At 47.5% G+C, this 24697-nt stretch overlaps 2 protein-coding genes across 6 annotated transcripts; one reads left to right on the forward strand and one right to left on the reverse strand.

Annotated features, from left to right (window-relative positions):
* Positions 1-307: 307 nt before the first annotated feature.
* Positions 308-19410, reverse strand: LOC133954483 (apoptosis-stimulating of p53 protein 2-like). Its single transcript, XM_062388927.1, has 18 exons — positions 19194-19410; positions 14488-14635; positions 14261-14374; positions 13758-13834; positions 13184-13264; positions 12133-12304; positions 10852-11051; positions 9814-9978; positions 9494-9683; positions 9271-9396; positions 8811-8917; positions 8063-8453; positions 7227-7981; positions 6460-6597; positions 6098-6231; positions 5854-6020; positions 2733-2932; positions 308-911 (listed from the first exon to the last, which is right to left on the reverse strand). Exons 1-18 carry the CDS (start codon positions 19200-19202, stop codon positions 870-872), a joined length of 3216 nt encoding a protein of 1071 aa, XP_062244911.1. The 5' UTR covers positions 19203-19410; the 3' UTR covers positions 308-869.
* Positions 19411-21643: 2233 nt separating this feature from the next.
* Positions 21644-24399, forward strand: rrp36 (ribosomal RNA processing 36). 5 transcript variants are annotated; one of them, XM_062388532.1, is made up of 9 exons: positions 21712-21789; positions 21922-22002; positions 22561-22899; positions 22976-23108; positions 23210-23276; positions 23356-23460; positions 23544-23621; positions 23705-23822; positions 23930-24399. In XM_062388532.1, the coding sequence occupies exons 2-9, from the start codon at positions 21987-21989 to the stop codon at positions 24073-24075; spliced, it is 1002 nt and encodes a 333-aa protein (XP_062244516.1). In that variant the 5' UTR covers positions 21712-21789; positions 21922-21986; the 3' UTR covers positions 24076-24399. The 5 variants fall into 5 exon arrangements, with proteins under 5 accessions (XP_062244517.1, XP_062244518.1, XP_062244516.1 ...); XM_062388533.1 differs by lacking the exon at positions 21922-22002 and having other exon boundaries at positions 21644-21789; XM_062388534.1 differs by lacking the exon at positions 21922-22002 and having other exon boundaries at positions 21660-21789; positions 22492-22899.
* Positions 24400-24697: the final 298 nt, after the last annotated feature.

The following is a 24697-nucleotide window of genomic DNA, read 5'->3' on the forward strand; positions in this document are numbered from 1 at the left end:
TAGGCTTCTCTAAGTTCGTCTTTGCGCCACCTATTGGTCTGGTGGTGAATTGTTTTCAGCACACACAGCTTTCAGAGAAGCATTAATGAAAAAGAGTCCGTCTGTAACGGAGAAGCTGGAGCCTCAGGTGCAGTTTGTTGAGATTCTAGCTGAAGGACATGAAGGGCCCACTAGGGGCAGTGCAGCAAGTAGTTCAACACACGAAGAAGACATTTTAACAACGGTGGAACTTCATATAAAGAGGATCAGTGACTGTATATGAAGACCATAAGCGATGTTAAAGAATTAAGAGAAACTAAACAAAATCCAAACATTAGATTTTAATGTTAAACAAACTGAAGCAGAACAGAGACAAATAAAATAAATCAGTTTCATTCAGTGTTTGTAGAAATTAAATCTCACATCATCATATTTTACGGTTCTGGTGCATTAGAAACATGTTTTTGGTAAATCAGCCCTGTAAATTAATCTTTTAATCATTTAGCTATTTCATTACATTCTGGGTGAAACTAATTGATCCTGTGAAAGAAGGTTTACATTTAATAATAAATACAAAATGAAATATTAAAAGAGAGACTTTGTAGTTTCAGTCTTTTGGACGTTTGCACAAATTGATCCTTTGATTTCAATGTTCAATAAAAAAAAAATTCAATCTTGAAAAAAGACAGAATATTACAAAATGGACCAAAAATAATTTCTCATTTCCTTTGAGGCTCTCGGACGTCAGAGGAAAAACCATTGGAACAAATGAGTTGAGGAGAAGTTCTACTGTGCAGATTGAAAAACATCCGTCTCTTCTGGACACACACTCCTGAGTCCAGAGGACGTCCCTCGCTGCTCGTCTCATGGAGGACTTGTCCCTGGGAGGTTCAGGCCAGGCTCCTCTGCCGCGGTTTGATCCTCAGATACAGCTGGGAAATAAAAAGAGTTAAGATAAAGTTAAAAACAGGAACTTCTTACATCAGACTGTTGAGTCACAGGATCCTCAGAGCTGCTTTCAGGCCTGATTCAAAGAGATGAGATTTAGGGTTGACGGTTCAATTCCCTGTGGAGTTTAATGAAGAGAGCAGGACTTCAGACTCTTCCTGCGATTCGTGAAGGAGGAGAAGGTCTGAAGAGGATGATCCACATTCATCTCCTTTAAATTCTGCTGTGTAACCTTTGACTCAATTCTGTTAAAGAAAGTGAAGCCAACATGGAAGTGTCTGAAAGCTGCATTCTCTCAGATGACCAGTAGAGGGCATGACACGTAGGACATGTCGTCCCTCAAGTCTCCAGAGGAGGAGCCAGAGCCAGAGCTTCAGCATCAAGCTCCTCTCCTTTGGAATCATCTCAGCTCCAGTTGTGGAGGCAGACTCCCTCTGTACGTTGAGGAGTCCAACCTGCCTTTACAGTAAAGCTTCTAGTTAGACCCAGTCCAGGTAAGTCTTAGACCTGATCTTAGTTCTGCTGCTGTAGGTCTAGAAGGTCGGGGTCACATGACACAGAAAGCTTCTCCTTCCTCTTCTCCATCGGTATCACATTAATGTCTCATCAACACATGTTACTGACGTGACTCCTTCACCGGAGTTCTGCTGCTCCATCAGATCCAGGATCAGAGCTGCAGCACATCGTGGATCCTGATGTGGATCACAGACTGTGATCATGGACCATAGATTCTGGTGGTGGATCCTGATCATGGACCATAGGTCCTGATGGTGGATCTTGAACATGGACCATAGATCCTGATGTGGATCACAGACTGTGATCATGGACCATAGATCCTGATGGTGGATCCTGATCATGGACCATAGATCCTGATGGTGGATCCTGATCATGGACCATAGGTCCTGATGGTGGATCCTGATCATGGACCATAGGTCCTGGTGGTGGATCCTGATCATGGACCATAGATCCTGATGGTGGATCACAGACTGTGATCATGGACCATAGATCCTGATGGTGGATCCTGATCATGGACCATAGGTCCTGATGGTGGATCCTGATCATGGACCATAGGTCCTGGTGGTGGATCCTGATCATGGACCATAGATCCTGATGGTGGATCACAGACTGTGATCATGGACCATAGATCCTGATGGTGGAGCCTGATCATGGACCATAGATCCTGATGGTGAATCCTGATCATGGACCATAGATCCTGATGGTGGATCCTGATCATGGACTAGCTGTTGGCAGCTGATTGTGGATCCTGATCATGGACCATAGGTCCTGATGGTGGATCCTGATCATGGACCATAGGTCCTGATGGTGGATCCTGATCATGGACCATAGATCCTGATGGTGGATCACAGACTGTGATCATGGACCATAGATCCTGATGGTGGATCCTGATCATGGACCATAGATCCTGATGGTGGATCCTGATCATGGACCATAGATCCTGATGGTGGATCCTGATCATGGACCATAGATCCTGATGGTGGATCCTGATCATGGACCACAGATCCTGATGGTGGATCCTGATCATGGACACAGATCCTGATGGTGGATCCTGATCATGGACTAGCGGTTGGCAGCTGATTGTGGATCCTGATTATAACTAGACTGTGTAGATATACAACACACAGTTCAAACACTTGATGAATCTCTAGATTTATGTTGGACACTCTACTCTCTATATTTGTGATATTGTTGTTGTTGCTCTGTTACACACATTTGATTGACTGATTCATTTTAACCATCTTCAAGTTTCTCTATCAGCGGTCTGAAGACAAACTGAGTGGCCTCACCCCCAGGAGGTTGCGGGGGATGTAGCCCTCTCCATCTCCACATCGTGCCCACCACCAGTCCGTCTCCACCTCGTCCTCCCGTCTCAGCACCGTCATGCAGTCGCCCTCAGTGAAGCCCAGCTCATCGTCCCTCTGGGGCTCATAGTCCCACAGGGCGTACACCACGCCGCGGTTCATCACGCCCATCTTCTCCTGAACGCCTGCCAGGACAGAGAAGGTCAGTGGAGCTGTGACAAACAGTGAGACACAATCAAAAGCTCCTGAAGGCCCCTGAAGGAGCTCTGCATCTACCCCACTACCTGAAGGAGCTCTGCATCTACCCCACTACCTGAAGGAGCTCTGCATCTACCCCACTACCTGAAGGAGCTCTGCATCTACCCCATCACCTGAAGGAGCTCTTCATCTACCCCACTACCTGAAGGAGCTCTGCATCTACCCCACTACCTGAAGGAGCTCTGCATCTACCCCACTGCCTGAAGGAGCTCTGCATCTACCCCACTACCTGAAGGAGCTCTTCATCTAACCCACTACCTGAAGGAGCTCTGCATCTACCCCACTACCTGAAGGAGCTCTGTATCTACCCCACTACCTGAAGGAGCTCTGCATGTACCCCACTACCTGAAGGAGCTCTTCATCTACCCCACTACCTGAAGGAGCTCTGCATCTACCCCACTACCTGAAGGAGCTCTGTATCTACCCCACTACCTGAATGAGCTCGGCATCTACCCCACTACCTGAAGGACCTCTGTATCTACCCCACTACCTGAAGGAGCTCTGCATCTACCCCACTACCTGAAGGAGCTCTGCATCTACCCCACTACCTGAAGGAGCTCTGCATCTACCCCACTACCTGAAGGAGCTCTGTATCTACCCCACTACCTGAAGGAGCTCTTCATCTACCCCACTACCTGAAGGAGCTCTGCATCTACCCCACTACCTGAAGGAGCTCTGCATCTACCCCACTACCTGAAGGAGCTCTGTATCTACCCCACTACCTGAAGGAGCTCTGCATCTACCCCACTGCCTGAAGGAGCTCTGCATCTACCCCACTACCTGAAGGAGCTCTGTATCTACCCCACTACCTGAAGGAGCTCTGCATCTACTCCACTACCTGAAGGAGCTCTGCATCTACCCCATTACCTGAAGGAGCTCTGCATCTACCCCATTACCTGAAGGAGCTCTGCATCTACCCCATTACCTGAAGGAGCTCTGCATCTACCCCACTACCTGAAGGAGCTCTGCATCTTCCCCACTACCTGAAGGAGCTCTGTATCTACCCCACTACCTGAAGGAGCTCTGCATCTACCCCACTACCTGAAGGAGCTCTGCATCTTCCCCACTACCTGAAGGAGCTCTGCATGTACCCGACTACCTGAAGGAGCTCTGCATCTACCCCACTACCTGAAGGAGCTCTGCATCTACCCCATTACCTGAAGGAGCTCTGCATCTACCCCATTACCTGAAGGAGCTCTGCATCTACCCCACTACCTGAAGGAGCTCTGCATCTACCCCATTACCTGAAGGAGCTCTGCATCTACCCCACTACCTGAAGGAGCTCTGTATCTACCCCACTACCTGAAGGAGCTCTGCATGTACCCCACTACCTGAAGGAGCTCTGCATCTACCCCACTACCTGAAGGAGCTCTGCATGTACCCCACTACCTGAAGGAGCTCTGCATCTACCCCATTACCTGAAGGAGCTCTGTATCTACCCCACTACCTGAAGGAGCTCTGCATGTACCCGACTACCTGAAGGAGCTCTGCATGTACCCCACTACCTGAAGGAGCTCTGCATCTACCCCACTACCTGAAGGAGCTCTACATCTACCCCACTACCTGAAGGAGCTCTGCATGTACCCCACTACCTGAAGGAGCTCTGCATCTACCCCATTACCTGAAGGAGCTCTGCATCTACCCCACTACCTGAAGGAGCTCTGCATCTACCCCACCGCCTGAAGGAGCTCTGCATCTACCCCACTACCTGAAGGAGCTCTGCATCTACCCCATTACCTGAAGGAGCTCTGCATCTACCCCACTACCTGAAGGAGCTCTGCATCTACCCCACTGCCTGAAGGAGCTCTGTATCTACCCCACTACCTGAAGGAGCTCTGCATGTACCCCACTACCTGAAGGAGCTCTGCATCTACCCCACTACCTGAAGGAGCTCTGCATGTACCCCACTACCTGAAGGAGCTCTGCATCTACCCCATTACCTGAAGGAGCTCTGCATCTACCCCACTACCTGAAGGAGCTCTGCATGTACCCCACTACCTGAAGGAGCTCTGCATCTACCCCATTACCTGAAGGAGCTCTGTATCTACCCCACTACCTGAAGGAGCTCTGCATGTACCCCACTACCTGAAGGAGCTCTGCATCTACCCCACTACCTGAAGGAGCTCTGCATGTACCCCACTACCTGAAGGAGCTCTGCATCTACCCCATTACCTGAAGGAGCTCTGTATCTACCCCACTACCTGAAGGAGCTCTGCATGTACCCGACTACCTGAAGGAGCTCTGCATGTACCCCACTACCTGAAGGAGCTCTGCATGTACCCCACTACCTGAAGGAGCTCTGCATCTACCCCACTACCTGAAGGAGCTCTGCATGTACCCCACTACCTGAAGGAGCTCTGCATCTACCCCATTACCTGAAGGAGCTCTGTATCTACCCCACTACCTGAAGGAGCTCTGCATCTACCCCACTACCTGAAGGAGCTCTGCATCTTCCCCACTACCTGAAGGAGCTCTGCATGTACCCGACTACCTGAAGGAGCTCTGCATCTACCCCACTACCTGAAGGAGCTCTGCATCTACCCCACTACCTGAAGGAGCTCTGCATCTACCCCACTACCTGAAGGAGCTCTACATCTACCCCACTACCTGAAGGAGCTCTGCATCTACCCCACTACCTGAAGGAGCTCTGCATCTACCCCACTACCTCCATGGGACCCCTGTTAAGGAACTAATAAATCTTATTTTATAGATCCAGTTTTGGGAACATTAGATTATCAGGAAGCTCCTTGTGGTCTCAGTTGACCCGTGTGGGAATCAACACCCCCCCCCCCCCATCACAGACCTCAGCTTCTGTTTCCAGTGAACATGTCACATGACCGTTCCTCACCATAGAGGAACTGGGAGCACTGCTGGTAGCCGTCCTCCATCTCCTCACACTTGTCGGCAGCTGTTTGCATGTCGCTGTAGGTTGTGGCGAACACGGCCCCCCCCGACTCCACCAGGAACTTACAGACCTGAACGTTGTTACACGAGGCGGCGCAGTGGAGCGGAGTCCTGGAGGAACAAGAGGACTCAACTGGTTACCACAGCCTCTGGACGCAGAGCCCACTGGCAGACCAGTTCACACTCACCAGCCGTCGCTGTCGGCAGCGTTGACGTTGACTCCGAACTGAACCAGGAACTTGACGATGTCCGTGTGTCCGGCGCAGACGGCGTTGTGCAGCGCGGTGATGCCCTCGTCGTTGGCCGAGCTGGGGTCGTCCACCTGCAGACACCAGAGGTCACTCTCACTTCCACCCAGCAGCTCCACTGGTTCATTTAACAACATGAACATCGAACAGCTTTAAACACACAATGCTGCTTTACATATAGATGGTTTCCTCTGAATAAGAGGGATTATATGATGAGTGATTGTCACTGATTCATTAAATATGAATCAGATGTGATCATTTCCGTGGAGCGACTCCCTGATAGAGCGTCTGACGAAACTCACGTTGAAGATGACCCTCTGGACCAGGTCGTATTCGCCCTCCAGAGAACAGTCCAGCAGAAGAGCCAGAGCGTTGAACTTCACCCGCAGCGTGGGGTCCACCCGCTCAGATCCGACTCTCCTGAGGATAGACCTCTTACCCTGAGACAAACAACAGAGGGAACTGAGCCTTTAATACTAATTATACAATTGTATAAGAACTTTCTGACAAGAAAAGTAGCTTTACAAACAATATAGATACAAGATACAAATAAAGACACCTTAAAATGTCATTCAAAATATTAAGTGCAGGAGTGAAAGTGTAAGATCTACTTCAAGTCTGAAGTAAAGAGAAATGAATTAAAGTTGTTTTCTGAACCAGCTTCTCTGATACACAACGTGTAGTTGAAGCATCTCAGATATTCTCTGGTTTGTTGGAACCTCTGATGTTCTCAGTGTTCTAGAGGGAACATGGTTCTCTGGAGAGGCAGCTGTGTAACTGGGTCAGAACCTTCAAGTCAAACCTGTGTGGAAGAACCAGAGCAGCTGGATCTTATGTGTTCTCTGGTTCTGGTTCTGGTTCTGAATGAGTCTCTTTGTTTCTATTGGACGCTGTAAGAAGATGATTTATAACTGGTCCAATCTTTGCTATGTTTCTAAGTTTTTTACAGTTACTACTCGTCCATGTGTTTGTTGCTGGAAGACGTTTAGATGGAACCGAACCTTAACCCTTCATTCTCATAATAACACAACATGAGCCCTGCTGATTATTGTCCCACTGAAACGCTCACCGGCGGAACTGGTTCCTGCCCCATGACCTCCGGCGGCTGCAGGCTGCTGGTGTAGTCTCCTTGCTCTGTCTCCCCACAGCTGGGGTATGGTGGGGGGGGGTACGGGGGGAACTCCTCTGGAAAGTGGTCGTGGTGGACTGAGGAAGGACGCACCTCCTCCTCCTTGTCCTCCAGGGCGGGGCACTGGGAGCAGCAAGAGGCGGGGTCAGGGATGGGTGAGCGAGGGGGCAGAGGGGGCGGAGTCAGCGAGTCCTCAGGGCTCTCAGCGAGCAATTGGTTGAAGCTCAACCCAGTGTTGTCATGGACATCTAGCCCGCCCCCCCGGTGGTCGTGTCCCCCAGGCTGGACACATGTCTCCGCTGGACTGACTGTCTCGCAGGGAATGGTTTCCATGGCAGCCAGAGTGGTCTTCTGGTAGAGCAGCTTCTGGATGTTGGGTCCGGCCGGGCCCTCGGGCTCCGTGATGGAGCTGCGCTTCTTCAGGGGCCGGGGGGCGTGGTGCAGCCTGCGCCGCAGGGCCTCGAGGTCCGCATCGCTGGGGTTCCTGTGAGGGTTGGACAGGAAGGGGAGGAGCTTGGTGGGGCTGAGCGGTCGGGGCGTGGCTCGTTCGGCCGTCTCTCCACTGACCCCTTTGCCGTTACCCAGACAACCAGCCTCGCTCCCATCAGACACACAGGCATCAGAATTCAGGCCGGAGTCGTCTGAGGAGACCGACTGCTGCCCCCCGCTGGCCGGGAGGACCGGCTTCCCGTACACTGTAGTGAGGCAGAGACACTGAGGTCAGAACAACATGTTAAACACACAACATGTGATCTACATCAGAGTGCGTGCTGCACCTCGGGGCTGGCTGCGGGGCAGCGTGCCCTGGCCTCCTGCCTGGTGGCCCTTCCCCACAGACGCCTGCTTGGTGTACATGGAGTAAATGGAGGACGCCGCCAGCGTCTGAGGCTTCTGCAGCACAGGGCCGTCTGAGAGGTCGGGGGTGTACGGCCGGACGGCCGCGGCGGGGGGGCTCTCCTGCTTGCTGGGCAGAGGGAGTGTGTTGCAGTGGCTGGAGAGGACTCCTGGAGCCCTGAGGTGGCCGCCGACTGGCCGAGCCTTACCAGGGAAGGTCCCGGTGCTGTAGGGGGGCCTGGAGAAGGTTGGTGGGCCGGACGAAGAGAGCAGTGTGGGCTTACCGGGAACAGGAGGTGGCGCTGTCACCTGGGACAAGCATTTACCTGAAGCCTAGAGGGGAAGAGGAAAACATGGACATAAAGAGCAGCTCATCTTTTTACTAATGAAGGTTGCTGCGGACTTAAATTACTGAAAAGGCTTTTTCACATCTGTGTATTCAGACTTCTGAAAAAGCAGAACAATCCTAGAGAGCTGAGGTGGGGTGTGAGAAGACCCTTCAGAGAAGTGGAGGAGACAAAGTGTTTCCCAGGCTGAACTCCTCCAGCCTCCCAGCACCGAGGGCTCCTCCATCCGCTTAGTATAACTATTTCCCCCTTGCGCTGCTACTTTCTTGTGCTTCTGTGTCATTTGTAAATTTCCTCTATGGAGGATAAAAAAAGTGAAATCTTATCTTCTCAGCTGTCGTACCTGATTGTCCCTGAGCAGGGTGTCAGTGCTGTGATTGGTCCGTGACGGGACAGGAGGCGGGTTGTCAGATCCACAAAGTCCTCTCAGACCTGTGGGGGTCTCATCACCTAGCGGAAAGAAAACCTTCATCATAACACAGACGTCTTCCTCTCTGTCGAAGAGATTCATTAAAAACATTGATCAGACAGAAAGACGCTTGAAAACGTCTCTGCTAGTTTCTGAAGTGAGAATTTAAACATTTAAAATTTTGGAATTGATAACATCAATCTCGTTATCGTTTGCTTCCACCAACCAATCAGAAGCCGGACATACAGTCTCCTGTTATGACCTTGAACCTTCTGGAAGTAAAAGGACGAATATAAAACACAAAATATGTCGTTTTTCGGACATTTGTATAAATGAATATAAACTTTAAAGTGTGTAAATACTTGTTAATATTTTGGACGCTGCAGAAACTGACCTGAGTTGCAGTAGCTGAGGCTGGACACACGAGGCAGTGTGGAGGCGTGGCTGTGACCTCCACTAGATGTGGGAAGTGCTCTGGACTTCGAGTCTGAGCGGTCGCTCCATTGAGAGGAGCTGAAACCTGCAACAAGTAGAAGAAGATTAAATCCAGAAGACAGGAAGTGCAGCTGAGGAGCTGTGGGAGGAAACCAGCTTATCTGAAACTCATTCAACTGAACCTGCGGCCGGCTTGACGGGTCTGGGAGGCGGCTTCAGGGACGAGTCGGGAATGGGCTTCACTGGAGGCTCCTGGCGAGCCGGCACCGGAGGTCCCTGAGAGCCTGCTGTGGAGGACGGCTGAATGTATGGACCCACTGCCGCCACTCTGGAGCCCACGCCATGCTGGGGGGCGTGGCCCTCTGACGCCACCTGCAGGGAACCAGCAGATCTGAGTGCTGCAGGGTTTTGTGCTGGACTTGAGTATGATGTAAAACCAGGAGATCAATGAACTAGTGCTGGAACCAGAGCTACAGGAACAACATGGAGGATCTCTTCTTACTGGCAGGTTCTCCTTCTGCTGCAGGGCGGCCTTCTTCTTCCACAGCCGCTGCCGGAGCTCGGCCAGTCGGCGGTCCATGGCCGCCACCTCCAGGTTCCTCTTGTTCAGGCCGTCTCTCTGCTGCTGCAGACGTGAGCTCTGCTCCTGGTTCAGCTTGTTCCTCAGCTGAGGAGCACGAAGACGTGGGTTCAGCGGAGGGGACGGACACAGGGAGAGGACGAAGCAGCAAACACAGTTAGCCTAGCCCGCCTGCTAGGCTAAGGTTAGCCTCACTCACTCGTCGTCTAATATTTAGCATAATGATGATGTGTTGACATGTTCACCAGAAGAGTTCCTGTGAACTTCTTACAATGAAAGAAAAAATCACGGAGGAATAAAGTGGAATTCTTCATTGGATGGTAAATGAATATTTTGTCATTTTAGTAATATTGAATTTAAAATCGTATAATCGACCAATAACCTGCATGTGAAGTGTTTAGGGAACAAATGTAAATTACAGTGTCGACCATAGACTTAATAAAGACGATGGGTGAACACACTTCTAGAGTCTGTGCAGCAGTGATCTCAACCAATCAGGAGCCAGTGTCAGCTGTCAATCATCACGTGTCAGTTTGTAGATCATCAAACTGGTTCAAACCAAACGGATCAGAACAGACATCATAGACATGTCCTTGTCTCCTGTGGTGGAGACACTTTGGCTTCACTCTAGAGACGTCGTCCATCTTTCTTTACAGTCTGTGGGTTTATTTGGTCTCAGAGTTATTTCCACCTGGTGGACGAGAGTGGAACAGCAGGTCTTCTTTACAGTTCACGTTATATCGACTGAGGGTTAGCAGACCGGTGTGTGAGGCGTTTCAGGGCATCTGTCAATTGTAGCTACAGAAATAAATAATGATAATAATTAATAACTAATTTAATAACTGTGGTTACACAACCTCCCTGAGTCACTGCAAATCAGTGACCCAGCGTCACACAGGTAACCACAGACACAGACACTGACAGACACAGACCTCTCAACCAGCCGTGGTGAGTTCTGACCTGCAGCTCTTTACAGAGCAGCTCCAGCTCCACTGTGGAGGAGGCCGTGGTATGGTGCTGAGGAGGCGGGGGGGGGGGCTCCATCCGAGGGCTCCTCAGCACCTCCAGCTGGTCACTGAGCTCCTCCAGCCTGGCCACCGCAACCAGCAGCTCCCTCTGCTTCTGCTGGAACAGACCAGTCATCTGCTCCACCTCCTCCACTGAACCACAGACACACACATTCAGAACAACCAGTGCAGCTTTATAACTGTAGAAGCCACAGTTATAGAGACACAGACACAGACACAGACACTGACACAGACACTGACACTGACACAGACACAGACACAGACACAGACACAGACACTGACACAGACACTGACACAGACACTGACACACACATTCAGAACAACAAGTGCAGCTTTATAACTGTAGAAGCCACAGTTATAGAGACACAGACACAGACACTGACACTGACACAGACACTGACACTGACACTGACACTGACACTGACACAGACACGGACACAGACACAGACACTGACACAGACACAGACACAGACACTGACACAGACACTGACACACACATTCAGAACAACAAGTGCAGCTTTATAACTGTAGAAGCCACAGTTATAGAGACACAGACACAGACACTGACACTGACACAGACACTGACACTGACACTGACACTGACACTGACACAGACACAGACACAGACACTGACACAGACACTGACACAGACACTGACACACACATTCAGAACAACAAGTGCAGCTTTATAACTGTAGAAGCCACAGTTATAGAGACACAGACACAGACACTGACACTGACACAGACACTGACACTGACACTGACACTGACACTGACACTGACACAGACACGGACACAGACACAGACACAGACACTGACACAGACACAGACACAGACACTGACACAGACACTGACACACACATTCAGAACAACAAGTGCAGCTTTATAACTGTAGAAGCCACAGTTATAGAGACACAGACACAGACACTGACACTGACACAGACACTGACACTGACACAGACACAGACACAGACACTGACACACACATTCAGAACAACCAGTGCAGCTTTATAACTGTAGAAGCCACAGTTATAGAGACACAGACACAGACACTGACACTGACACTAACACTGACACTGACACTGACACAGACACTGACACAGACACAGACACTGACAATGACACTGAGACAGAGACAGACACAGACACAGACACAGACACAGACACAGACACAGACACAGACACAGACACACACACACACACAGACACTGACCGAGTTTACTGTTGCTGAGGCGTTTCTGCTCCACTTGGCCCCTGAGGGCCCGGACCCGCCGCAGCTTGGCCTCCTGGTTCTGTGCGTTCTCTCTGAGCTGCTGCAGTCGCTCCTGCTCAGACGCCTCCTGCTGCCGCTGCTCCTGCAGCTTCAGGGAGCGCAGCCGCTGCTCCTGCAACAGACAACAGGGGTCGTGAGGAGGAGAAGGAGGAGATGGAGGAGATGGAGGAGATGGAGGAGAAGGAGGAGAAGGAGGAGAAGGAGGAGAAGGAGGAGATGGAGGAGAAAGAAGGAGAAGGAGGAGAAGGAGGAGATGGAGGAGAAGGAGGAGAAGGAGGAGAAGGAGGAGATGGAGGAGAAGGAGGAGAAGGAGGAGAAGGAGGAGATGGAGGAGAAGGAGGAGAAGGAGGAGATGGAGGAGAAGGAGGAGAAGGAGGAGAAGGAGGAGAAGGAGGAGATGGAGGAGAAGGAGGAGAAGGAGGAGATGGAGGAGAAGGAGGAGAAGGAGGAGATGGAGGAGAAGGAGGAGAAGGAGGAGAAGGAGGAGAAGGAGGAGAAGGAGGAGATGGAGGAGAAGGAGGAGAAGGAGGAGAAGGAGGAGAAGGAGGAGAAGGAGGAGATGGAGGAGAAAGAAGGAGAAGGAGGAGATGGAGGAGAAGGAGGAGAAGGAGGAGAAGGAGGAGAAGGAGGAGATGGAGGAGAAGGAGGCGCTGAGGTAGAACACAGGCTCACACGTCCGTTGCTCAGGCCTGAAGGACTTTGATAAAACGATTCTAACACAAACAAGCAGGTAAATGTGTTTTTGATTTAATGACGGTAGAAGTAACGAGTTTGAGAACATGTGCTATGAAGTCGTCATGTGTTAATAAATCATAAGAACATAAAAACTTGTGGTTTTGAATGTTCACATCATAATGATAACAGCTGAGTGTTGATTGGTTGAGAAATTAAAACATTTGAAGATATCCTGTTAATTCCTGCAGTGACAGCTGCATTAGCAGCAGTGTGTGTTCTTGTGTGTGAGCAGTGTGTGTTCCTTTGTGTGTCGTACTTTGGAGGCCAGCATCTGCTGCTGTCGAGTCGCCAGATCCTGAAGGTCACTGAAGGTCACGTCCAGACGAGGAGCTGAGACCTGTTCAACACGAGAACAGAACGGTTCACATCTCTTCTTATTTGATCAATTCCATTTGTTTATCATTTGAAAGCACGTTTTTCCTCATGAGCATCGTTAACACACGGTTAAGATCCATAAAGGAAACGAGACTGCAGCTCACACAGAAACTCCAGAAACCTGAGAAGAACATTGAAGAGGGAGCGACGCAGCACGGGACTGAAACTAGTTATATATCTTAACTATAGAAAGATATGAATGTAATCAACCAAACATATAAAGTGTATAGACAGGACCCATTGTGTGCAGTGTGAGAATATGTACAGTATATAACTGATCAAATAAGCATGTCAGTGTGAGTTCTAACCCTAACCCGTGTAGATTCTGTTCTCACATAAGAACTAATCCCAGATAAGAAAACATCAGTGAAAGAATCTTCATAAAGAAGTGTGTCAGTGGGTTTTATGAAGAAACGGTTGTTGACTGAGTTCTGGTGAGTTCTGGTGAGTCTCACCTGGTTCTCCAGACGTCTCTCTGCAGCAGCGCTCCCCTGGTTCCTCTTCAGCTTCGGATCGGACGCTCTGGATCCATCTGGACACAAACACACAGTCAGGTTGTGTGTCTGCACATGGGTCTGACAGCCTGTTGTTAGTTCTCTGATCAACTCAACCTCCAGTCCAAGACAACGACTGAAGGAAACTTTCCTGACAAGTTCATGAGAATGAGACAGAAACAAATAAAGCTTCTAAAAACAGCTGGGAACATCCAGGTTCGAGGGGCGGAGCCTGTAGAGCAGAAGGAGGCGGAGCCTGTAGAGCAGCAGGAGGCGGGACTCTGCTGTGTAAAGATGTTGTTGTTTACATCTCGTCCACACCCTAACCCTCATCACCAGAAGATCTGGAATCTCCTCGTGTTTCTTTTGATATATTTTATGAATATATGTTTGGTTGGGGGGGTTGGTGTCGATGTTCCCTCACTCCCCCCCCCCCCCCCCCCCCAGCAGCTGGTGCTTCTCACCAGTCTCTGGTCCTGGAGCTCTTTGATGGTGGAGCAGGTACCGGACCTCCCCCCTCTGCTGCCCCCACGGCTGCAGCACCGCCATCATCTGCTCCGCCTCCCCGACGACGCGCTCTGATTGGTTACAAACAAGGAACTGATTAATGACTGATTGTGATGTAATGGACACGTGGGTCCACCAGACTTTAGTATTTTACTGTAAGAACAATAATCAGAGATCTGTGGACCTGCTCCTCTCCAGGTCTCGGCCAGGTAGCAGTCGGCCTCGCCCGGCTCCCGGCAGAGCGCCAGCACGTCCCGGCAGAGCGTCTCGGGCGTGATGGGCACCTCGGTGAAGTGCTGGTCATTGTTGCTCAGGAACACGGTGAGAAATATCTACACAAACACACAACATGGACTCACATCATGTGTCATAGGTTCACTATAATAATCAGATTCATTCAGAGACTGAATTTGAGAGAACGTTGATATTTGAGGAACGACTTAATAAACGATAGAATAAACAAAGTTACAGTCACGTGCATTTCAGGATTCATACAGGTCGCTGTGACTTTGACCTTTGACCCCTGAAATCAATCAGTTCATCTCTGAGTCATTTCCTGCAGGTTGTGTTCACAGCAGGGGGACAACAGGAGGGGGACATCAGCAGGGGGACAACAGGAGGGGGACAACAGGAGGGGGACAACCTGAAAACCTCATGTCTCTGGCGTCTACTTTTCAGAACCAAGGACAGCCTGTGTCTCAGGACTGGCCCTCTGGAGGACGACGGGTGGACCTCAGCATGTGAAGCACACAACCCACAGTCCAGCTCAACTTCCTGAGCTATTTGAGGCCAGGACAGATATTTGTGGACATAACTCCCATGATGCATTGTGCCATCTGTTTCTCCAGCAGGATGTCCCGCTCTCAGGCCCGGAGCCAGATGCCCCCCCCACAGCCCCCAAACCGAAGGGAGGCAGGTTTCAGCGTCTTCCAGCCTGAACGTTCATCCTGTGAAGGTGAGAGTCCGTGATGGTTTGCTCAAAGGCTACGGTCAGATGCAGCCAAGCGTCTTCTACAGGTCTCTGAGGAAACTCTGACTCTAAGGACACACACTGACTCTGAGGAAACTCTGACTCTGAGAACACACACACTGACTCTAAGGACACACACTGACTCTGAGAACACACACACACTGACTGAGGACACACACTGTCTCTGAGGACACACACTGACTCTGAGGACACACACTGTATTTTAGGACACACACTGACTCTGAGGACACACACTGACTCTGAGGACACACACTGACTCTGAGGACACACACTGTCTCTGAGGACACACACTGACTCTGAGGACACACACTGTCTCTGAGGACACACACTGTCTCTGAGGACACACACTGACTCTGAGGACACACACTGTCTCTGAGGACACACACTGACTCTGAGGACACACACTGACTCTGAGGACACACACTGTCTCTGAGGACACACACTGTATTTGAGGACACACACTGACTCTGAGGACACACACTGTCTCTGAGGACACACACTGTATTTGAGGACACACACTGTCTCTGAGGACACACACTGACTCTGAGGACACACACTGTCTCTGAGGACACACACTGACTCTGAGGACACACACTGACTCTGAGGACACACACTGTCTCTGAGGACACACACTGTATTTGAGGACACACACTGACTCTGAGGACACACTGTCTCTGAGGACACACACTGACTGAGTGATGTGGTGTTTTGGGGACAGGTTGTCCCGTGTGAGGCTGAGATCCACTTCATCAACCTCAGTGTGTTTCTGGTTTCAGAGACACTGTGTGTTGATGTTGTTGTCTGTGGTTGTATCCTGGACAGCAGGCAGGGCTTTAGTGTGTGTGTTAGTGTGTGTGTGTGTGTGTGTGTGTTAGTGTGTGTGTTAGTGTGTGTGTGTGTGTGTGCATGAATGAGTGAGTATCTCATTAATCCAATATGGGTGTGTCACGTGACGCGGTCGACCATATGTCTGCAGTCGGGCTGTGACCTGCCGTGCACCAACTGCCCCCCCCCCCCCCCCCCCGAGCACAGTGTTCATTACAGACACAACTTGTTCTCAGTTTTAACTTTTCTCTGCAGATTTTTATTCGTATGTAACTTCCCCTCCTGACCGAGCAGGTTCTGATCTCTCTGCTTTAACTTGGTCTCTGATCCTCAGAGCTCCACTGTCAGGTCAGTGCAGACCATCATATTTCATATTTCATATCTCAGACACACATGTCACAGTCGTCATGAAGAAAACAGTCTTTCAGGATTTTAATGAAATTAATCAGTGTAAAGTTGTGAAATAAAAGCTGTTTGTACGTGTGTGTGTGTGTGTGTGTGTGTGTGTGTGTGTGTATGTGTGTGTGTGTGTGTGTGTGTGTGTGTGTGTGTGTGTATGTGTGTGTGTGTGTGTGTGTGTGTGTACGTGTGTGTGTGTGTGTGTGTGTGTGCATTTGGAGGGGGGGTTACTAAACTGCTGTGCTAATTCTACAGACAGATTAAAATCTGAAGCTACAGGACGATAAAGAGGCCTGAGAGACAGATAGAGAGAGAGAGATAGAGACAGACAGAGAGAGACAGACAGAGAGAGACAGAGAGCGACAGAGACAGAGAGACAGACAGAGAGACCAAGAGAGATAGACAGATAAAGAGAGATAGAGACAGACAGACAGACAGAGAGAGACAGACAGAGAGAGAGAGAGACAGAGAGACAGAGAGAGACAGACAGATAAAGAGAGCTAGAGACAGACAGAGAGACAGACAGATAAAGAGAGATAGAGAGAGACAGACAGAGAGAGACAGAGAGACAGAGAGACAGACAGATAAAGAGAGACAGAGAGACAGACAGATAAAGAGAGATAGAGACAGACAGAGAGACAAAGAGAGTGAGAGAGACGTCACGTCTGTGATGTCACGGTGACGTCACAACTGGAGCCTGAGCAGTTTATCCCATAATAATCGGCTGATATGATATTTTCTGATATTCAAACTTTTATTTCACATGTTTATTTTTTACATAGAAATGAATAACTAATATATTTGTGTTTTCATTTATCTATATTTATACAAAATGTATAATTCAACTGTAAAATATCAAACTGTAGAGATGAACAAAAACATTGACATTAATCTTTTACATAAATCAGTGGATTTACGTAAAAGATTAATCTGTCACATGATTTAAGGTGAAGTTATGACTTCACTATGGCACCGGTTACACACACCACACACACAGACACACACACACACTCACACAGACACATACACACACACACACACACACACACACACACACACACACACACTCACACACACACAGACACACACAGACACACACGCACGCACACACACACACACACACACACAAACACACAGACACACACAGACCTGAACAAAGGTAAGTTCACTTCTTCCTCTTCCTCATCATTATGTTTTAGTCTCTTATTATAACACACATGTTCAAACTCACAACACACTTTCAGTATCAACTCTCATGAGTCACTAGTTATTAACCAAAGATTATTTTCTAATTGTTGTACTTCATGTCCTCTTCCTGAGGACGATTAATAACCAACAACCTTAATAGATCCATATTTTAATCTTAAGGATCGACACTATTAATTCATCTGTCAGTTATTAATAACTGTTTATAAAGTAAAAAACATCTTTTCTTTACTTCACAAGTGAAATAATTAAAGATGTTTAGTTAATTACCAGAGGAATGAAGTTATGCTTCATAGCAGAGAAGAAAGATCTTGAAAAGAAAACGTAAAACATTTTTCTTTTTCATTTCTTTTCTTTTAAATGTCATAGTGACATGTTCTTAAGTTCCTTAAAATCTGTTCTCTTCTTATTTTGACTGATTAACCTGGTTTTAGTTTGATCTATATACTATGTAAAGCACTTTGAACTGTCTTGAATTAAAGGTGCTCTACAATCAAAGTTTGTTTGTTATTATTATCCTTATTATTAAGAAAAAGGACAAAAACAACCACTGTGAATTTGAAAGTGGAACCGGAGAATTTCTAACATTTTTTATTTAAATAATTGTCAGCAAGTACTTTAAATAAAGGCTGAGTTTATTTAATACATATATATATATATATATCAAATATGTATATATTTTTTATTTTAATCTTTATTTGATGCATGGTTCCTCGTTTAAATTCCTCGTTTTTACTGAGACGTGATTGTGAGTTTATTGATATTTTCTTTCTTGAGTTGATCAGTTTTATCAGTTTTATCAGTTTTATCAGTTTTATCAGTTTTATCAGGTTTCCCAGATGAATAAACTCAATCATTATGATTTTCTTTGGATAATCTCATATTCAAAGTTTGTCTCTCAGATGTTCACAAGGATCAACTTCCTGTTCTTAACTCAACACGAGTCAAATAGAATCTTATTGATCAGTGATGAAGATCAGTCCATGTGAGGATCTTCTCCCAGGACACACACATGCTGATGAAACTGAACACAACAACACAACAACACAACAACACAACCACAGGATTCACTACATGAGAAGAACCAGTTTGTAACTTCATGTTTAAAGTGTTTCTACATCATGTGTGATGGAGATGAAGGAGCAGAGGAACTGAGGAGATGGTAGAAGATGTGAGGAGACATGTTGATGAACTTCATTGAACATTCAGAACGTTTCAGGAAACGTTTTAACTGATCTTAAAAAGTCTCTATATACAGTCACTGATCCTCTTTATATACAGTCACTGTGGAAACAGACTCTTCCCATTGGCTGGACTCCAGACCACGTGACCTCAGTTGGCTCATCATTGAGGTTATAGATGAAGAATCTCAGCTTAAGTTAATTTAACAGATGAAATCAGAGTTCAGGTTTATGTCCACTTGTATTTTTCTGTGTGATGAGAACAACACGATCAGTTCAGTCACTCACCGGCATCATGTTGTCAGCTGAGTCACATCCAACCTTCCTCTGCTCCTCCTCCTCCTCCTCAGATGTACCTGCTCCTCCTTTGCTCCTCCTCTGCTCCTCCTCTGCTTCTCCTCCTGGACCTGTTCTATCTCTCCATCTTCCTGAGGAGGAAGAAGCAGTAAACCGAAGGTCGGTTGGTTTGTTTGGTGTGTGGTGTGAGCCGGAGACAAGGAGCGGCGGGCGGAGCTCCGATCAGTCTGACGACCCGTCACCTCACGAGCTGTAAATCAGCCCGGTGACGTCACCCAAAGACTTCCGGTGTGATGTTTCACATTAAAAGCATCTTTCGTTTCCATGGGAACTGGTGATTACGTGTGTAAATGATGTTTAAGATCTTGGTTCACGATCAGAGACGTCTCACCTGCACCGGAGGATTGTGGGTAGTGTGGATCTTCTCCATTGTTAATCACACACGTTGATTTCAGACTTGTGGCTTCTACAGGAGAATAACACAATGTTTTAACGAGGGTTGTCAAACGATTACAATTTCTAAACCCTGAACACAGCTGCCCTGTGATTAGTCGGATTAATCATCATTTCTAGATATGAGGAGAAATCCCCACTTTCTATGTAAGAAGGTGGATTTATACCTTTAAGTCCAAATGACAGAGTTGAGAAAAATCTAATAAAATCAAACTAAACATACCACACCATAACGAAATGTGTCTGATTCTTTGATTTGCCTCTGAGCAAAATTAGAATGATGTGATTTGTAATTTTTTGGAAAGGATTCAGTGAAGGTGTTCTAGAGATATCATATTCACAAATTAATAAATCAATCCATTTTTATTTGTATAATGTCTCAGTGACCTTTGGCCCCCAGAAGTCAATCAGGGCCTTTATGAGTCCACCAAATCTGAAGAAACCCTCTCAAGGCAGTGAGATACTGCGTTGACAGGAATGGGGGGGGGGGGGGGGACACCTGAAGGACAGAAGTCCTCCAGCCTCGGCCGTCACCTCAGAAGAAGAACATTGAGACGTCATCACTGAAGCGTTTGAACCTGGAACCAACATCTAAACTGATATTTACACTTTGATCGGAACACGTTTCCATAACCTTCCGTTCTTCTGTCCACTGAGTGATCAGGTTTTACATGCTTTTACTTTGAAAGGGGGATTTAACCTTTTCCCTTTAAACAAAGCTGACTTGACAGAGCTGTTCACCCGGGTCTCCTAGCAACGAGAATAAACCCCTCCCCCTCCTCCGTTAGTGTGTGTACCTGTCTTTCCCTCTTCGTGGGGACCCACTTGTCTTATAAACCCTACAGAGAGGGGACACTGAGGCTGCGACCAACTGTTCCTTTCCAGTCCAACAGGTGGCGGTATTGCAGGCGCCTCTACGAGACACTATATAGACCACAGACTGTGAATAAAGATGGACGACTTGATGGCTCTCATAATAATGAATAATAATAATAAATAATTAAAATGAAGCCACAACTGAAAGAATCATGTTCAGGTTAAAGCTCGGTGCGTCTACTTATTTAATTTATTGAGCGATTATTATCATTTAAAAATGTATCTGTATGAATAATTAAAATATGAAGTATGAGGCTTAGTCTATTAATACAAGTTATTTTATGAATGGAATACCTAATGATGATGATCACTTCCATAAAACATAGACTCAGACACTTTTCTTTAGAATGAATGTCGGCTGTAATTCATCTGGACTCTTATGGATCTGAAGCAGAAACAGGAAATGATGCAGTTTGTTTTGTGGTTCAACAACTAAAAGATGCTCAATATGTGGATGAATGAATATTTGATGAACAAACTTAGGATCTAAAATAATTATTTCATATGGAAAGTTTCGTTCAGACATTTTAATATAATTAAAAAATAAAGTGTGAAGACATTAATCACTAATCCTCAAATAGTTTTTATTTATCAGTTGATTTCATACAAAGTAAATCAGCTACATTTTTACTGCGACCCCTACATTGACCTTTGACCCTGCCCAGTTCTCCTCGATCTGTGGGGACAACACAATCTGCTGCAAAATGTCCTCTTCGTCTCGCCTCTTCAAGAGGACGCTTCTTCAACAGGACGATTTTATAAGGTCACACATCTACAAGGGGACGATTCTTCAAGAGGACACTTCTTTAAGGGGACACCTCTATAAGGGGACACTTCTCCATCAGGACTGCTTGTGTTTGGACTCGTCTCATCATGTAGACATAGCGTGGGACCAAGTAATGAAACTTTGACATTGTTGGTTTATTTATTAGAGGAGATAAAAGCATATACTTGTATTACTGTGGACATGCCTGGGTCTGACCAGCAGGGGGCAGCACTGTCTGTTCCACAGAGGAAGTGAATCTTTTATTAAATAAAACAGTGTAGAAAAGTGTCCGTATGTATGAATATAACAGAAAGATAAGGAACCGGTGTCTCTACACAATGTAACGTCATATCCTGGTTTCAACTCAAAACCTCAAACAATCTATTGACACTTTTATTTTGAAACCGGAAGTGGTGATTGACGCCACTGCGGTGACACGTGTGTAATGGCTGCGCACAAACAGGACGTTTAACAGCTGCATCTTAAACTCAGGTAGAGCCAGATGTTTCTCTCTTTATATGAACAGTGGACGAGCGGGTGTGTTGCCGTGAGTTCGATTCCTCGGCTCGGAGCAGAGCCTCTGTCCATTAACGTGATTTGATTGACAAGTGATTTGATTTACAGGAGAAAGTTGAAGACACGTGATCATTTATCAGAGAATCTCTGAATCTGCGCTAACCGGCTCCGTGATGATCGCGATAGAACGTGAGTCTCGAGGGAACAAGCTGGGGAACAGCGGCCGATGCTAATGTTGTTAGCTGCAGCCGATGCTAATGCTGCTAATGTTGTTAGCTGCAGCCACGAGTATGAACATCGATAGTCACGTGACTGAGTGTCCGGCCGCTGCAGTGAAGAGGAGCAGCGTGATGAAGATCTACTCATGGTGAAACCGGAAGTGAGAAGACGAGAGAAGAACCAGCAGCTCCTCTTCCATGAACTTACTCAAACTGGTTCCATCAAACATTTTCTATCATGAGAATCCAACATGGCGGAGCGGTCTTCTTCTCTTACAGAGCTGCAGTCCTTCTCTGCTGATCTCAGTACTGTCGCGTGTGGCGGGAAGCTGTATTGCCACAGTTCGTCGCACAAACCCCTGATCCCGATCTGTTCTATAGAAAGTCAAGTTGTAACGATTTTATTTTGAAAGTCTCAGTCTCAAGCTCCATGTGTTTGGTGTTTCCTCTGATCCGTTAGAGACCGAAGAAGCTGACATCACCTGCGTGGGCGGAGTCTACCTGTTCTTGACCCTTTGTCTTCCCACAGCTGAGACACAGAACAAGATGGAGGGGAAGCAGCCGCGGTGGGAGGAGCCAGCGGACTCAAAGCAGACGAGGAAGATGAGGAGCGGTGATGATGATAGTTCTGATGAGGAGAAGAACTTCACTCTGCTCTCTGAGAAACGAGGAAGAGGAGAGACTGAGGAAGAACAGAGACACAACAGAGGAGAGGACGAGGAGGAATTCAGTGATGAGGGGAAAGAAGAAGAGTCTGGAGAAGAGGAGGAGTCTGACGGAGGTGATGAAGATGATGAGGATGATGATGATGAAGAAGCAGATGATGTTGATGGCAGTAAAATCCAGACAAGAGAGGATATTAAAAAAGGTTTGTTTTTCAATGACTATATAAAGAGGATCAGTGAGTGTATATACAGATGATGAACTTTACACTCGTCCCTCAGAATTGTCCCACATGTCCTTTGAAGACGTCATGAAGCTGCAGAACAAAGTCGGGACCAAAGTTTACAACGAGGTCACTTGTGGGAACAGAGAGAAACCGAAGAGCGGCGAGAAGAGACGACTGAACAAGAACAGGTGACCCGTCAGGTTCTGCTGTGATGGGTTAGGCTAACCCTGACCTCTCTGCTCTCCAACCCTCCACCAGATGTTCATGTGGTTTTCATGGTTGATTTCAGGCCGATGGAGATTTCAGCCAAGAGGCCGGCGCCGTTTCTCCGTCAGGTGGTGGCCGTCAGGAAACCGGTGAGTGGAGGAAGTGTGTGGAGTGAGTCTGTGTTTTCAAAGCTCGGTTTAAACGATGGTGTCTCTTCTTCTTCTTCAGACGCTGAGAGATCCTCGATTTGACGACTTGTCGGGAGAATACAAGCCGGAGATCTTTGAGAAGACGTACAAGTTCATCGACAACATCAAACAGAGAGAGAAAGAGGTGAGGAGCCAGCTCTTCAGTCTCAGATGAACGGTGTGGACGCCATTGGACTGAAGATGAAACCTCCGGGTTTTTTTCTGCAGGTCGTCCAGAAGCAGCTGAAGAGGAAGAAGATCAGTGAAGAGAAGAAGGAGAAACTTCAGTTCCTCCTGAAGCGGATGGTGAGTCTCACAGCATCCCACTGCATCTCACCTGCTGCCATCGAATCAGAACAATACAAGAGCCTGTGACCTTTGACCTGCAGGAGAACCAGGAGCGGGCGAGGAAGAGCCGAGAGCAGCAGAGAGAGAGAGAGCTGCAGTTCAAGAGGCAGCAGAGAGAGCGAGCCAATCAGGGAGCTCAACCCTTCTTCCTTAAGAACTGTAATTCATTTTTTATAAATCACTTTTATTTGAATATTTCTCGTGTCACATTTTGAGACTTGATGTTTTTACTCTGAAACTAAACTCACCTCCTCTGGTTTTCTCAGCGGAGAAGAAGAAGCTGCAGCTGGCGGAGAAGTACCAGGAGCTGAAGAAGACTGGGAAACTGCAGAACTTCCTGAGTAAGAAGAGGAAGAGGAACGCAGGGAAGGATCGCAGGAAGCTGCCGCCGCAGAACGCCAAGTCCTCGTGAAAGGGTTAGGGTTAAAGCCTGTGTCGGCTGCAGCCTGTAATGACTCGTCTCTGCCTGCAGGGGCAGCTGCAGTTTCAACGACTGTGGTTTCAACAAACTTTAGTTTGACAAAATAATTTCAGCTGTTTTCAGACATGAAGAGTTTTTCACAGATGAAGAAGAAGCAGTGTGGGAACTCTGCTCCCGCCGGGTTCGGACACAGATCTGAAAAAGTATTCAATGTATACAAAAGACGTTTTGTCCTTTTGTTACAAGAAGTGACTCGAATGAATTGTGTAGTTTCTGTATTTTATGTCAATAAAAGCACCTACAGTATATTTGAAAGCAGTGTGGTGCAGTGAACATTATTATGAACTGATTCATGTGAATGTCAAATCAATCAATCAAAGTTGATTTGCCCTCACAATATGTCTCATTGTAATCATAGACCACGGTCAGGATCCACCATTATTATCACGATCTCTGGTTCTCGTTCCTCCATCATGATCCAGGATGTGGACCAGGAGGCAAAGGGACTCCGGAGAAGAAGTCCAGTCAGTCACATGTATTGATAAGATACTAATATCTTTGATGTGATAAGATGGAGAAGAGGGAGGAGAAGCTGGAAAAATAAGCTCTGTGT

The sequence above is a fragment of the Platichthys flesus genome, chromosome 5, assembly GCF_949316205.1.
Source record: "Platichthys flesus chromosome 5, fPlaFle2.1, whole genome shotgun sequence".
NCBI lineage: Eukaryota > Metazoa > Chordata > Actinopteri > Pleuronectiformes > Pleuronectidae > Platichthys > Platichthys flesus.